General features: G+C 36.8%; 1 protein-coding gene across 1 annotated transcript in view; it reads left to right on the forward strand.

Annotated features, from left to right (window-relative positions):
- Positions 1–16870, forward strand: part of TSC22D2 (TSC22 domain family, member 2) — a 55551-nt gene that overhangs the window by 9929 nt on the left and 28752 nt on the right. The window contains exons 2-3 of the mRNA XM_006895576.1: positions 71–333; positions 13521–13592. Of these exons, the coding sequence (XP_006895638.1) occupies positions 71–333; positions 13521–13592 (335 nt within the window). The remainder of the gene's footprint in view (positions 1–70; positions 334–13520; positions 13593–16870) is intronic.

The following is a 16870-nucleotide window of genomic DNA, read 5'->3' on the forward strand; positions in this document are numbered from 1 at the left end:
CGGCGTGCCCAGCGTGCCCAGCGCCTCCGCTGTGACCCTGCCAAACGCGCCCCCGACGCTCGGCCCACAGGGCGCTCCGGCCAGCCTGCCCGCGGCCAGCCTGCCGCCGCCCGACCTCAGCCAGTTGCAGACTCAGCCGCAGCCGGCGGACGACGCGAGAAGAAAATCGGAAGCCCTACCTCAAGCGCCACTCTCTCTGGGTGCCGACCCCAAGCCCGTGGCGAAGCCGCCGGTGGCCGACGCCCTGGCCCACCCCCTCCAGTTAACGCCCATCAACAGCCTGGCCACCTCCGTGTTCAGCATCGCCATCCCGGTGGATGGTGATGAAGACAGGTAGGGCGACCTCCCCGGGCCCTGCTGCGAAGGCTTGGCCACAACCTAAGCTGGGCTTAGGATGGAGCCTGGGGACACGCGTGCTTGGGTGTGTGTGTGTGTGTGTGGTTTTTGTTTTAGCACTCATTATTTAATGAAATTTACCAACGCCTGGAAACAAGAGAGGAACTCGAGATGGGCCAGTGCAGAGATGGGTAGGGAGAGAGCATCGTCTCCTGTCTGTTTGCTGGAAAGCACTGAAATGACTCGGGAAGCAATAGTGCACAGTCCAAAGGTGCCTTTTAGCCCAGGCCTTCCTTTTGAGGGAGGGGTCAGAAGTCAAGCTCCCTCCTGGGGCCGTCCCTTTCTTAGATTTTCATCCTAGTACAGCACTATGATGGCATTTTTTGCCAGTGTGAGTTTCGAAGCTGATACATGAAAATCAACTTAGCTAGGAAGCCAGAAGAAATTCTAGTGTTGGGTTTGTTGGTGTTTTTTTTGGTTTGTTTTTTGTTTGTTTTTTTTTTAAAAAGTTGGCTAGATAATGACAAAATGCCTTTTAATAAGGAGAGACTAGACCTCAAAAGACTTACTGAGGGACTTCAGACACTGATTGGTTTGTGTGTGTGTGTGTGTGTGGTTTCCTTTAAGAAATAATATATTCTTGGTTGTAGGAAAGAGCTGTATACAGTAAACTCTTAATAATAAAAGCTTTAATCCTTTTAAGTGGCAGAAATTTAAAGAACCCACAATGGGCTCCCTCTACTTAAGGGGTGCTGTGTGTGGTTTAAGTGGAAATCAGTGTATTGGCACACCAGTTTGATAACTGGTCATGATTTAATGAGGCTTTTAGATCCTTTTGAGGAGATAGCACTTGAACTGTTGGTTTTTAAAAGAGTTGTTACAAAAGATTTAAAGTTGGCAAAGAAAATTTCAGAAACTTTCTAGACATTTGCTGAGGTTTTTGGTTTTGAGATTATTTTAGATGTAGTAAAAGGTCAAAAGTTTTTTTACAAGTTTCTGGAGTAAGTGTTACTCAAAAACAGTGAAATTTATTAAGGCCTTTTTTGTGCTCCTTGTGAGTTCCTTCTTCACATGCTTTACTTTCAGTTTCTGATTAACCTTGAATTTTTGTTAGATGCTTAAATTTCCCTTTTTTTTTTTTTTTTTTAAACATAAGTGATTTGGTGGTGGGAGCTTTCTGCCGTTTTGAGAACTATTAAGTGCACTCAGCCAGCTAGTCAGGAGAAGTTTTATGGTTTACTAGCAAATAAACTTATTCTCCAAACTGCTCAGGGGGAAAAAAACCCTCGTATAGTTGATTCTGTACACCCCAAAATGTAAATTTAGGTTCCTTTATCACCTTTAGTAGTAGTCAAGAGGCATCTTCCCTTTTTTAGCTGCTAGAAGACAATTTTTCCTCATAGTATAGTAAATAACAGTTTACCTTCTACTCCCTGTGCACTGCCCCCATCCATCTCTCATCAGGAAACCATAGGTGGTTTCCTAAACTCTTCCTGCATCCTTATTGTAGTAACCTGCCTTTGACAGAAGGCATTTTTCTTCTTCATACCTCTCTGTTACATCATATGTACTTACATTCCCTAGAATTTTGTATGATGATATCATGCAAAGCAGAAAGAACTGTTGACATATGGAAACTTTGAGGATGTATTCTTTAGAATATGACCGTAAAAATAACTTTATTAAAAAGAGCTAATATTAAGAGTCTCATTTTAAATACAGTTGTTTGTAGTATTTGCAGTTTGTGTGTGCAGTTCTTGAATGTTCCACTAGGTCTTTTAAACCTGCATTGCATATTATGTGTTTTCATTTTGTCACTGTCTTTGCTGGCTTTTTAAATTGGCTAGTTCTTCAGATGTAATCTTACACATTTGACTGTTTTGTCATTGGACCAACACACCTGGTGAAGGAATAAATCCATTAAGTAGAAATAGTAGGTTCCCTCCTCTCCATCCCCCATTAGAAAGCCTTTATAAAAAAAAAGAAAGAAAGCCTTTATAAAACAAAAAAAACATTTTAGCCTTTTGTGTTTTATAATTAAATAGCAGTTCCTGATATTTCATTACAGAGGTATGTACTTTTGAGGGGATGCTATTATTTAAAATTTTGATGTGATGATTTGAGCTTGCTTTTCCAAATTAAAATCTACATAGTGCTATTTTGCATCATTTAAATAAATTGAGAGGTCTTGAGTAATTATGGCATTGATTTTGTTATGTCAGTTAACAAGTTTCAGATCCTCAGGGATAAGAGTGTTTGCTTTTAAAAAAAATTTAAGATGTTAGTGAGAAGGCACATTTATTTGAAAAGAAAGGAAGGAAAATAACAGTGAAGTGTTCAAGTTGATATAGAAAACTGTGGATTTGCTTTACTTGATGCAAGGCTATTTATGGGCACATTTTTTCAAGCCATTTTTGTTATAAGAACTCAGCCTTTCATTTCTAGATCTTAATATAGTAAACCTTTTAAAGGGATAATGGTTGTAAGATGTAAAAGTTAAGAAAATATCTTGAAATTGTTTTTAGTTCTATCTTGTTAATGACTGTAATGTTTGTCATTCTAAATAGAAAGGCATAATTATCAATCATTAATACTCTTCAAATTAATTTTGTGTGGACTGTGTTAAATAATGATGGTCAAAAATGCAGTTCCTCAAGAAATAGTCACCTTTGGAACATTACAAAAGTTATCTACACACTTAACACACTCCTTTTCTGTAAATGGGAGAGGGGTGCAATAAAATATTACCAACTGTTTTGGAAAAGGAACAGTCCACAGATCTTTTTCCATAGATAGCTGGGCAGTGTGAATTCTGTAGCCTGCATTCCAGGAACTCTAATGAATGGCTGCAATTGTGAACTGTCAACTGCAGCCAAAAGTCTTTTGAAAACCTAATTGTAAGGATCCCTTACAGGCACATATCTTTCTGTCTTGTTAATGGTTTTATGTGTGTAGTTGATGACCACTGATATTAGTATTATAAATTGGAGATGTTAAGTGGTGTATTCTGGTATGTTACAGGTTTAGTTTGTACAGTGTACATATGTATGTATGGAAGTGTAAATAGGATCCTGTGCATACTTGGTTTTGTTTTCATTATAACTTGGAAGTTTAAATGGAAGGATTGTGCAGCTGTGTGCCAGAAGACAGGAATATTTCATACAGTAACTCTTTAAATTTTGTTGTTTTAAACCTCAAGGATTTAGAGCTTAGTTGAATGAAAATCTTACTGCATCCAGTCTGTAGAAATGGAAGTTCCTTATGTGAATCCATTTCTAGGGAACCTCTATTTCCATGTTGTATCATAGAGGTGATTTTTAATCTTATAATTCCGGTATTACCCACACCATCTTGTGCCTATCTAAGCCTTTGAGAGTGTACTGTTATTAACAGAATTCTGATAGCGCATTCATTTGGAGAGAATAAAACATGTTCCAGGATATATGAACCAGCACTTTTAGTAATTTGCAGTGGCCTTTAGTCTTTCTCTGCTTCAGAAGAGACTGGAAAGTGGTGGTGATATGGTCTCAAGTGGTAAGGAAACCACAGTGATCTCATTCCTAATAGACTAGTGGTTAATAGGGCTGTATAAGAGGATCTTGACTTTCCTGGACCCTAGTGGAGAAAACAAGTTGTTTGTGGTGGTGTTGTGATGTGCCATTGAGTCAGTACTCGGAGCTGACCCTCTAACAGGTTTTCAGTGACTGTAAATCACCATGGGAGGAGGTTGTCCATCTTTTTCCCAAACCATGTGCCTTTGGGTTGGCAGCACAACTCCTTACCCACTAGGCCACTAGAGCTCCCTAGGAGATTCTAGTAGTTGATTTGTTTAAGGGGAATAAAGGAAGCACTGGTGACCTTGTGGGTAAAGTAGTTCCACTGGCAACCCAGAGGCCTGCAGTTCAAATCCATCAGCTGCTCTGGGGGAGAAATATAGACATTCTCCTCCTGTGCGATTTACCGATTTACCGCCTCTGAAAACCTGTTGGAGGGTCAACTATGAGTTGAGGGCACATAACAGCAACAGGGACATACATAATGAAATTCCTTGAATTCACATACCAAACCCAACCCATCAAGTCTGTCTCTGGCTCTTGACCAGTTTTCTGAGGCTTTTAACATTAATGGACTCTAACTGCCTTTCTCTTGCAAAGCAACTGGTGTATTAAAACTGCTAACTTTTGGGTTAGTAGCCCAACATATAACCTACTCTCCCACCAGAACTCCACTTTAGTGAGTAAATGTTTTAAAGTGTATCATTTTTCTTTATATTAAACTAGTGGACTTGTGATTTGGGGCTTGTATAGTACTGATTACTGCATCCACAAAGTTTATCTATATGCCTGGATAATAATTTTAAGTCTTTCCTGTAACAACTCTTGAATATACTAAAATTCAGTATTTGATACTTTCTTAATCTGACATTATTTAGGATGAAACTTGAATTCATCATAAAAATTTAGAACAGTGATGAATTTGTATCATTCTATGACTTCTTATAGTACATATTAATGTATATACATCGAATTTGGTAGTGTTGAAGTTAAAATGATTGGCACTTTTGTCTTCTGTAAATGTATAATTCTCAGCTATGTTACTACAGATTACTTGTCTACCTTTCAGATTTGAAGTCTCAAGTCAGACTTAAAAAGCCAACACCCACAATGCTGGTTAAGTGAAAATTACGTAGATTAATGAGATAGAAGTTTTATTAATGTCCATGCAGAACATTATGCTGTTAGTAAAAGGCTTATTTATATGCATCATAGTAGTGGTGATGTAGTTAACCCTCTGGCAGGTTTTCAGGAGCAGATTCTTTTATGAATCGGCTCATAGATTTGAACTGCTCGTCTTTGGATTGGCAGCGTAACTCCTTAATGTTTAAGGTAATGTCTCTTGATTTTTACAGTTCGTTTAACCTAAGAGTAAATGACTCTCAAAGAGTTAGAGGGTTCTAGTGGAATCTAGTTTGTGCCAAAGTGTTTTGTTTGTTAAACCCAAACAAATCCTTGCTTTTAAATAAGGGCTACTTAAACTTTAGCAAAACAAAGGGAGAGGGTGCTTTTTGAGCACAAAATCAATTGTGCTTAAATTTTTATTGGCATATCATGTGAGTGATAGTTAATGGGGTCAGACATGCTTGGACTAGAATTCATCTGTTTGACTACATATAGAGACATGAAATCTTGGGATAGTTGCTTAACCCTCTTTGGATTCCACTCTAGGAAAATGCGGATAGTGCCTTCCTTGCAGAGTTTGAGAGGATTAAATAAAGTTGGGAAATAATTTGTGAGCAGTCTATAGTGTAAGACATTTATCACTGAATCTTAGTATCTTTTTTTAAATCTTAATATTTTAAGATTCAAATTACTCTTCCAATTACTAGTTTTAAGATCTGTTTTTATATGAGGGGCATATGTTATATGATAACCTGTAAATTGCATGCTATAAATGTTGTGTGAGAAAAAGAGATGTTGAATGAGGTCAGAAGAGGCATGATTTTGTAAGAACAGCAAATTGTGTTTTTTTGAGAGTTGATCGGATTACAGGATTTCCTTTTATCTCTGTGTATTTGAGTCAATACATTTAGAATATGCTTCAGGAGAGGGTGCCTGACTTAAACCTTCCTCTTGTCTAGCCACTTTTCTTACCACCCAAAACATTATATGGCAAAAAAGACATTTGGAAATACTGAGTTCTAGTGGCCTAATGGGTAGGGAGTTGCACTGTCAATCCAAAGGCAGATGGTTTGAACCTACCTGCTGCTCCACAGGAGAAAGATAAGCAGTCTCCATTGGGTTTTCAGAGGCTATGAAATTGCTCTGGAGGAGATTGCCCATCTTTCTTTTGTGTAGATACTATATTTATACAGTTCAAAATTCAGAATATACAGAATAAATTTTAAAAGCTTCATTGACACCTCTGCCCTCCTGTCACAAATTTCTGCCTAGAGAAACAACTCTTTGTTACCTAGGCATTCTTTTCTTCTAAGGCTCACTAAGTTTGAAGTTGAGTCTTAACGTGTTAGTGGTAAGAAGGGGATAGTTTTTCAAGCTGATGGAAAGACAGCTTCTGTGACTGTGGAAGACTGGAAGGTTTGATTGCTAAAAACTTGTTTCTTGGAGTTTTTTTAATCATTCAAGAAGTAGAGCCATCCTTACCAGCATGGTTAGATCCCAAAGACTAGGTCTTCATGCAAAAATTGGTGTTATTTGAAAACTGGGTTACTACTACTAATTATTATTGTTGTTGTTGTTGTTATCTGCCAAAGCCACTGAGAATTCATGGCCAAACCAAATTGACACATAACCTTTGCATATATCCAGAGTTACTCTTCCCTTAAAACACATCTGCCTTCATTACTGCTAGATATGCATCATTTAATGTACACTATAATCAGTAGATTTTCTGTTTTTACATGCAAGATGTCACATAGTGAGATAGTTGAGAAGTAGGCATGTTATTGTTGTTATGTGCTGTCAAGTTGCCTTGGATTCATAGCAATCCTCTATGTACAACAGCCCTAAACCCTGCCCTATCCTGTGCCAACCTTACTGTCTCTGACACACCTTCCCCCAGTACTCCTCCATTCACTGAATCCATCCACCTCATTGAGGGTCTTCCTCTCCTGCGCTGTCCCTCCACTCTCCCAAGCATGATGTCCCTCTCTTAAGGACTGGTCCCTCCTTGCAGTACGTCCAAGGTATGTCAGATGAAGTTTCAGAATCCTTGCCTCCAAGGAGCAGCCTGGCTTCACCCTCTCTAGGACAAACCTGTTTGTTCTCGTAGCAGTCCATGGTATATTCAATACTCTTCTCCAACACCACAGCTCAAAGGTGTCAGTTCTCCATAAAATCACTTATTTCTACTTTTTTGTAAATTGTTAATGTGATGATTATAATTTTAATAAAAATTTGTGATAACATTGTATATGTATATGAATTATAAAAGGAAAAGTCCCAAAATTCAGGATTACTATCCAATGGCATATATTAAATAGTTTGGTATGCCTAACTTTGGGAGCTCTGGTAACCAACTGGTGAGAAACTACTGCAGTCCCAAAGGCACATGGTTCAAATCCACCAGCTGCTTCTCAGAAGGTTGAGCAATCTGCTCCTGTGCGTTTTAACTGCCTTTGAAAATGCACTGGAGGGTCAGCTCCAACAAGACGAGTAGAACACACACATGTAACATAACACAGTACCTAAGTATTGTGTTTTCCTCAGTATTATTACTTTCATAATGTGGAGAAATTTAGAACTTTTCCAAGATACTCAACCTAAAACTGATACACAGTGTAATTTGGAAACAGTAATCTTATATTAAACATACAAACCAGACTTAATTGTGTCAGGCTTTGTGTATATAATCTCTTTTGATCTCTTCAACATTGTGTAAGGAAAATATTTTCCTCCTGTTTTCTATGGATTAAGGAAATATAAACTTCTGAGAACTGGAGTCACACAGCTATTAAGTGGTAACGTCTAGATTCAAACCCTGGCCTTCTGTATCTGAAGCCAGTGCTCTTGGAAATTCCCAGAGTTAGAAGTTTTATTTCATTGTTTGACAAGTTAGAAAATGGGAGGAAGGAAAAGCCATGGTAGCCACTGATCTATTGTAACTATTTGCCTTAAAGGATTTCTTTAAATCTTCAGATAAGCTTTTTGGAAAGGGGTAGTAGCCCTTGCAAATTCTCTGCTTATTTTAATTCTGATTATCTTATTTGGAGAAGTTTTGTTTTGATGTAGCTAAAAGATGATGTTCACTGAATTAAGGCTTCTGTTTTTTATCTAGTAGACATCTAAAATTTGTGTAGCTTAAATTTTGGGCAAGCATGAGTTTGTGTATTCTTTACCTCCTATATTTTCATCTAAAGATAGTAGTATCCTGGGTGTAGAAAATCACATGCTTTGAGTTACTTTCTTTTATGTATATTTAAAAATTTTTAGATACTTGGAAATTTATATGATAGAATATGTAGTATGAAGTTAAGAAGAGTTTTTTGTTTGGTTTTTTGGGTTTGTTTGGTTTTTTTTGTTTAGATTCCCCACACACACTTTTATTCATCAACATTATGTTTCATACCATTATTCCTATACATTACATTTTATAAAATTAATCACCAATGTACTATGCCCACCATTACTTGGTCTTTTCAGGTCCCCACCAAATCTTTCCCATTTACTTTACTCCCTCCACTCACCAAGAGAGCAATATATTTTGTTATTTCAGAAACCTCAAACTCACTGCCATGAGTCAGATCTGACTCATAACTGACCATATAAATTGCATGAGAAGAGATTGCCCTCTTTTCTGCCTTGAAGTGGATTTGAACTTCCACAGAAGCACCACCTTGGATTTCGCTGCAGACCTCTATGAACTTCACCATCAGAGTTCACGAGTTTTGACAAATAGGTACTGATAGGAAATTTGTAGTTCCTTTAAGAGGCCAATAGAAATTTTGAGTAAACTAGTTTAGTTTTCCTAAGAATAAGAAGTCTTTTACTAGCTTTCTCTATTTAGATTGGTAGTTTATAATTATATAAAATATATTGGTGGAAAATGGATTTCTAATTTTATCTCTTGGATGAAAGAAATTTGTGCCAGGAAATTGAGCTTCTTCAAAATTATAAATGACCTTTTCTTCTTTACCCATCAGAATTGTTATTTGTTGAAAATCTCTTATTTATGCGTAACATTTCTTTGAAGTATTTCAGAAACCAAAAATTACCCATTTTTAATAAGACTAGAAAGATTATTTTTAGAAACTATTTTTAGGCTAAATATTTGAGATTATTTAAAATCTTAAATAATACAGTTTGTTTAACTGAATTCTAGGGTGCTTTTTCCCCCCTCCTCAGTTTATATGTATATAGAAAATGTGTTCATTTACTGCCAGCGTTTACCAGCCTAAGTATTTTTCTGATTATGTTTTTAAAACTCTAGGTTCCTGTATAGGAAAACTCAGTGTTTTTTGGGTTTTTTTTTTAATGCTCCCAATTTGCTATTCCTTATAGATTTTTCTTACCCCATCCCACACCCAAACTTGTTAGGACTTATAATAAATTTTTACTAGTAGGTTTTACACTGCAAAAATGCTGAAATTTCATAGCTTAAGTCATGTAATGTCATCTTTTTAAGGTGGGGTTCCCCCCCCCTCTATTTTTCATTTTTATTCTTTTTTATGTGTGTACCGTCAAATTGGATCTGACTGGTAGTGCAGGAGGAGATTGTCACTCCTTCTTCAGCTGAGCATCTGGTGGATTTGAACCGCACACTTCTGGGATTGCAGTGCAGTTTCTTGCAACTAGGCCACCAGAGCTCGCCTTGTAATGTCATTTAAGACCAATTTATTTGAAATATGAATTTGATTCAGAGTAAATGACATGGCTTGATTCGGTTTAGTTTTTCTAAGTCTGAGAATTTAAAGTCCTTTTAAAGTATGTCATTCTTATCCATAAGTTGTTGATAATCCTAATTTAATGTAATTCTTTAATTCTAAACTTGAAAAATAACTTCCATGTTTAATCTTTGTTAATCTTTTGTTATTACCTTTCTCTCTGAGTCATTCAAGTTTATGTTAAACCAGAAGTCTCCAAATAGACCTCTCGCGTCTATTTGGTTCCCATATGATCATTTGTTTTTGTTTTTTTAAACCTGCAAAATGTTCAGTTGGTTTTCATTTTATTTGGCTTATGGTTTTCTATATAAAGTGGAAAAGTACGTCTAACCTATAACTTGAAAGGATGCTAGCTGTTAAATCATCTATAGTTGGCAGCCCTCTAAGTCTTTCCAGATATTTGCAGGTAAAATCATTGTCTTTTATTGCCTTAATTTGGGGTGAGGGGGAGTAAGACAGTCCTTAAAGACTCTGAATTGTTCAACCAGTTGCTTCAGATCTAATGCCTATCTCAGCCTTAACCAGTTTTGGATCATCCCAAGAGGTACATTGTTAGGTGCCATCAAGTCACGTATGACTGATAGCAACCCTATGAACAGTGGATCTGAATCCCACCCTATCCTCTGCTATCTTCGCACTGTCAGACACACTAGAGCCCATTGCAGCAGTCACTGTGTCATTCCACCTGGTTGAAGATCTTCCTCTCCTTTCCCATCCCTCCATCCTTCTGAGCATCATGTCCCTCTCCAAAGAATAGCCCCTTGTAGCAACATGCCCAAAGTAGGTGAGGTGAATCCTCATCATCCTTGCCTCCAAAAAGTGATCTGGCTGCACCCTATCCAAGATGTTATTTGTTCTTTTGGCAGTTCATAAGCTGCTCTTCTCAAACACCACAGCTCAAAAGCATCAGTTCTTCTGGATTTGCAGCTCTTAGATGCAAACAAGTGATCAGAAAGACTAGGGCCTGAATCAGGTGCACATTAGTCCTCAAATTGACAGCATTACTCCTTAGTAATTTGGAGAGATCCCTAACTGTATATTTTTCCCAAAGCAATATGTCTCCTGATTTTCTGACTGCTGATACCAAGGGTGTTAATTGAAGATCCAAGTAAGATGAAGTCTACTTAGAGGTATATTACTGATTAAAATTAAAAAGGAGCCCTAAAAAAATTTTAAAACCAAGTAGATAACAATTTAATGACTCTTATTCTGAGTTTTCAAGTCCATGGATTGAGTGAAGATTTATTTTACTTAATGATTGCTTACTTGATTGCTTTCCCAGAAGGCCTTGGAAATTGTGTATTATGCTAATAATGGTACAGAGATTGTCTTAAGACATTTAATAAACCAAACTGTAAAATCCATCCTGGCCTGTCACTTCCAACTCCTGGCAACCCTCCACTGGTTTGTGAGGCTGTAAATATTTCATGGAGTGCACTGCCTCATTAGATACAATGATTCTGAACATCACTGAATCCCCTAACATTTACTGAACATTGAATATATGCCAGAACTTTGCATGCAGCACAGTAGATGGTGACATCACTATTTCACAGATAAAAACATTCCCAAAAGAAGTCATCCTGTAGAGTGTGGGGAAATTACCAAACAGTATCATTACTATAACCTACAAGTAAAATCTTTTACAAATTATTTTTTAAATGGTTGGAGCAGAGAATTGCCAGAAATCAAATTGTATTCAGAAGAGACAGGGATATCATGTATGTTTATTTATATTTTATTGACTGTAAAAGAGTTTGACTATATGGATCATAATAAATTATAGATATCCTTGGAAAAGTGAGAATCCCAGAACACTTAATTGTATTCTTGTAAAACCTGTAAATAGACCAGTACGCTGTTGTCCTACAGAACAAGGAAATACTGCATGACTTAAAATCAGGAAAGGTGTGCATCATCAGGTTATATTCTTTGTAACTAACTATTCAGTCTGCATCCTGAACAAATCATTTGAGAAGCAGGACTATATGAAGAACATGGCATAAAGCTTGGAGGAAGATTCATCAACAAAGTGTATTATGTAAATGTTGCTGTCTTGATTGCAGAAGTGAAAAAGACTTAACACTTGGTGCTACAACCTTCAATATGGATTATGTACATCAACATCAAGAAAACAAAAATTTTCACCACTGGTTGAATAGAAGACACCATGTTAGAGAAAAGAATAAAGTTGTTAGTGATGTCATATTACTTGGCTTCACAACCAACACCAGTGGTAACAGCAGTCCAGAAATCAGAAGACATGTTACATTGAGGACCTCTCTAAAATGCTAACGACAAAAAAACAGTGTTTGAAAACTGAGGTGTACTTGATCCAAGCCATGTTGTTGTTGCTGTTGTGTTCCATCAAGTTGGAACTGCCCTATAGCAGACCCTCCAGCAGGTTTTCAGAACACTGGGGGAAATTTCCAGTCCTTCTCCCATGGAGCTACTTGTCGTCTGTCTTCTGGATTGCAGTGCAGCTTCTTGCCACTTAGGTTATGAGAGCTTCCTGATCCAAGCCATATTGCATCTGAAAGTTGGACAGTAAGTAAAGATGACAGAAAAAAAATATCTTTGAATTGTCGTATTGGAGAAGAATACTAAATATCCCACAGAAAACAAGTCTTGGAGGAAACGTAAACAGGATACTCCTTAAAGGTAAGGATGGTGAAACCTGATCTCACATACTTTGTGCATGTTATCAGGAAGGCCGTCTTTGGAAAAAGCCATCCTGCTAGGAAAGCTGGAAGGTCAGAGATCAAGAATTGACACAGTGACTGTTACAGTCAGCTTGAGCGTGGTGGAGATGATGAACACAACGGCTGCCCTCTACTTGTTTGAATCCCAGGAAGAAAAATGAGTGTTGACAGCCTTGATCATCCAGTGGAGGATCAGTGATGAGTCTCTTTGGACTCAGCTAGTTTTGGACTAGGGACAACATGGAAGTTGAGAGGGTGCTGTGGAAATTAGCTGAAGGGAGGGGGACAATTGACTGTTTTGTCAAGTTTAGTTCCACTTTAGAAATGTGACGTGAATCCTACTCCTTGGAGCTTACCCAGGTGAGTGCATAAGTTCATCATGAATCTTCCTAGGCAGTGTTGGTGGCCCTGTGGAATGTATCCCCAAGCATGCCATGGTAGAAATGGATGCTAGAAATAGTTAGAAAGCTGCCGTAACAATTGCATTGCCTTTCTCTTTTTGTCCTAATCCAGACAAACCCCGCTTTTTGTAACAGGTCTAAATTGTACATTGCGAAGTTAATTAAGACTGTTGTGCCAATTTGGTAACATTGCTAAACATTCAGGGATTTTAAAAGGCATCTGTTAAGTAATGTAAATTAGGACCCGAACTGGACGTACTCCTATGTATTACTTACTTACTTATACACATGCACATGTAATTAGATGCTAGTTTTGTGTTTTGTTTTTAACCTGTATTATCCCTCAGTGACTGGAGTAATTGGGATGGGTGTGTCAGGCAGTGGAATTGGCACAGGATAGAGCAGGATTTAGGGCTGTTGTACATAGGGTTGCTATGAGTCGCAAACTACTCAGAGGCACATAACAGCATCCCTTCCTTTTAGAATTGTGACCTGAATTCATTGTCTTCTGGATTTTGCCCACCTTTTAATTGCTTGCAGAGTGCTTAAACAAGCGTAAGCATTTCTCTAATAGTTATGCTGTGTTAGAAACCTAAATTTCTTCCATCTTGTTGTCTTTTAAGTTGTGATTTTTATTATACATTCTCAACCTCATTTCCATTTGATTCTTGGATCTCACAGGAATCCTTCAACTGCTTTCTATCAAGCTTTCCATTTGAACACCTTTCAGGAATCAAAGAAGCTCTGGGATAGGTATGATACTTATATATGGAATGCATACATAACAAAAGTGTATGCATGAATTGCTTTGCACTGTGCTGGCTTCTCATTAAAATGAGCTTTGTTCTTTCAGGGGAGAATAATCATATAGTATCTAGCACTGTGACAGAGCAGTAAAATAAACCAAAAATAGACTTTGTTTTATAGCATATATATGTACTTTTCTACTTCATTTTATGTGCTTTAAATATAGTTCTTAGAGATTTATATATCCCATTGAATTTTATTACCTGAGATAGCCACTTAACCATGTTTCTTTTAATGTAGAAATTTGTTCTGTTAAGTAAATGAGTTCTTTTTAATTTGTGTACTATTTTATAGGATTCCGCTATAAAAACCTTAATGACTCAGAGTAAAATATTAAAATTTCAATTAAGAAATTGGAGCCAGAACCAAGGCTAAAGTATTAAAGGAATTATTTTTAAATTCTTGGCAAAAAAAAATCCCAAACCAACCAATCCTTCAGGTTTACATACTAGAGGTATACCTTTCTGGTTTTTAAATAACTAAAATAGTTGGCTTTCTCACAGACCTGTTTTTGTTTTTAACTTTTTAGAATCCATTATAGTCTTAAAAGTTTATTATGGCTTGAGATACTTTGGTTTATCTTTCTGCTAGACATACATTTTAAGTAGTATATGTTCTATTCCTGCCTTCCTTTTATTCCCCTCACCCCCGAGTATTAGCACTCCATCATTCTGTCTTTAATTACCAGAAGTTGATAGCAAAGTCTTTTTAAAATTTATACACAGCATTGTTAGATTCTTTGACTCTCTTCCTGGTAACACATTTGTGTGCCCTGGCATTATTTAGAATAGTGTTCATGGACTCATAATCTCTTTCAATTAGAGAAGAGTCTTTCTAAATGCATGTATGTGTTATATTAAGACATCTAGAGTGTCTAGAAATAACATTCTTGGGCTTGATTTGCTTGCGTGTCACTTCTAACAAAGTATCTTTGATAATGTGTTCCTTAACAAAAATATTTAAAATTTAAAATAGTTGTAGAACAGGAAGTGTTAAAGCTTGTTTGTGAAGTAAAAATGTAAATACCATTTTTATGCGAATAACGTGCATTACATGATTTTTCAGGAGACAAAGGTGGGTTTATTAGCTGATAATATGTTGTTGAACTGTTCATTTTTTTTCACTGCAAACAACATATTTCTAGGTGTTAAACGTTCAAAGTTAAAAGTAACTTTGCCATATTGATCTTCAATAAATTTTTTTAAAAAATACTGTCAACTAAGTCTTTTTGAGAAATTTTTTAATGCTTTATATTTATCTACTGTTTTCAACTTATATAACAAATTTATTTAGCAATATTGAAAAATACCATATTTTAGCTTTTTATTTATGAAATCTTATGAATTGTTCCCAGTATAAGCAGCAACCTTTTTAAACCTAGTGCCAACTAGGTTTTAACAACTGCTGTAAGACCCTGGATTTGTCTTAATCAGAAGACTGAAATATCTCGCCATTCCTTCCCAGCCCTCCCCACCCCCATTATTTTCCTTTAGCAGAGTATTTTCATCAACTAGTAAGTTTCCAATTGTTCTCACATTGATTTATTTTGTTGCCTTGCTTTTCTCCTTGTTTAAATGAAAATAAGCAAATTGAGGGTGGTTGTGTTTTGTTGGGTTTTACTGTCCCAAAGTTAAAGCTACTTTGAACCCTTCCTTTGCTTTTTCCTGTAGGTTCTATCAATGCTTTCCATATTCCTATTTGTTATCTGTTGAAACCTTAAAGGATGTTAGATATCAAGAACTCAAAACAATGCAGCCTTTTCTTGGGAAGCCCCCAGTGGTTTTCTTGTAGATTGCTTATTAAAAAGGAACACTCTCACTTCCATAGTTAACTCTAGGTTATTTAAACTATGAAGAAGTCAATTTTTAGCCATTTTCTATAGGCATTTTAGAGCTGTGACTTTAGATTGACATACCTCCTTAAAGGCTGGCTTTGCAAATTAAACTGTTGGCATTGCTTTCTCAAACACGAAGATTGGTTTAGAAATCTATCCTGAGGATTCTGGGGGATAGGCTCTCATTTGGGAGTCTTTATCTCAAAAACTCAGGGTTTAAAGTGTACAGTTTTACACCAAGGACTCTGGTGGTATAGCTTAGGAGTTGTACTGCTAAGCAGGAGGCTTCCAGCAAATCCAATCATCTCACACATAATTGTGAATGAAATAAAAAACAACCAAACAGTGCACACCCAAACCTTCAACCAGAGTAAGAGAACTCACCTTCCAGAATCCAACCACCTCACACATGAGCCTCCAAACTGAAGACTTAAGTCAGGCCCCACATAACTTTTTAAGTACAAAGGCCTGCCCACCAGGTCCTAATTGACTAACCCAGAAGCTTCTGGCCCACAGCTCACACTGTTAGCTAAATCCACCAAATCCAGTCAGCTAACACACACTAATGAAGGGAGGCTCATGTGTTTGGCTCTATTTTTGGTTGAGGCTTGGGTGTGGACTGTTTGGTGCTGTGTCAAATGTCCTAATAGTTGGACAGTGTTTAGTGGGCTTCCAGATTAAGACAGGTTGGAAGCAAGAGTGGCATCCACTTCCTAAACAACATGCCTCTGGAGACTGTAAACTTAGAGAAATGACTATTGTTAAAAAACAGGGTTCAGATCTTCGGTTCATAGGGTCCCTATGATTTGTGCTCCACTCAGTGGCCCTTAACAAAAACATAGTTGGTTAATTTTTTTTTTACTGTGATTATTCTATGTCTAGTTTTTAAAGTATTGCATTTTTTAAAGTTTTATTATTTTAGTAACCTCACATATTTTTATGTTCAAAAACACTTCCAGTATTTGTTGTCAATGTTACCTGTATTTGGTTTCAAGCTAGAGTAAATGTATGCATCCTATAGCATACACTTCATGGGTATTAATGAGAAAATTTCAGTTTATTATTGATACTAACACTACTTGTTAGCTCAGAGGACAAAGTTGAGGTTTTAGAATATTGTTGATTTTACTTTTTTGTTACATAATTTGTATATGACCTTTTCCCCCCATTACTATGTTTGAGTGTCATGGTTTTATGTAGTTGTACATTTGAACTACATAATTTTAAAAATTCACTATAGTGAGTTACTTGTTGAATATTGTTAAATGTTCCTTTAAAAATTATATTTTAAGAAATCTGAAGGTATGAACCCAAACAATTTTATAACCATCTCAAGTATATTTTATAATTTGCTCCTAGACTCTATATAAAGGAGCCCTGGGGACACACT

Source organism: Elephantulus edwardii, unplaced genomic scaffold (genome assembly GCF_000299155.1).
Source record: "Elephantulus edwardii isolate Elephantulus edwardi_28Jun2011 unplaced genomic scaffold, EleEdw1.0 scaffold00169, whole genome shotgun sequence".
In the NCBI taxonomy this organism is placed as follows: domain Eukaryota; kingdom Metazoa; phylum Chordata; class Mammalia; order Macroscelidea; family Macroscelididae; genus Elephantulus; species Elephantulus edwardii.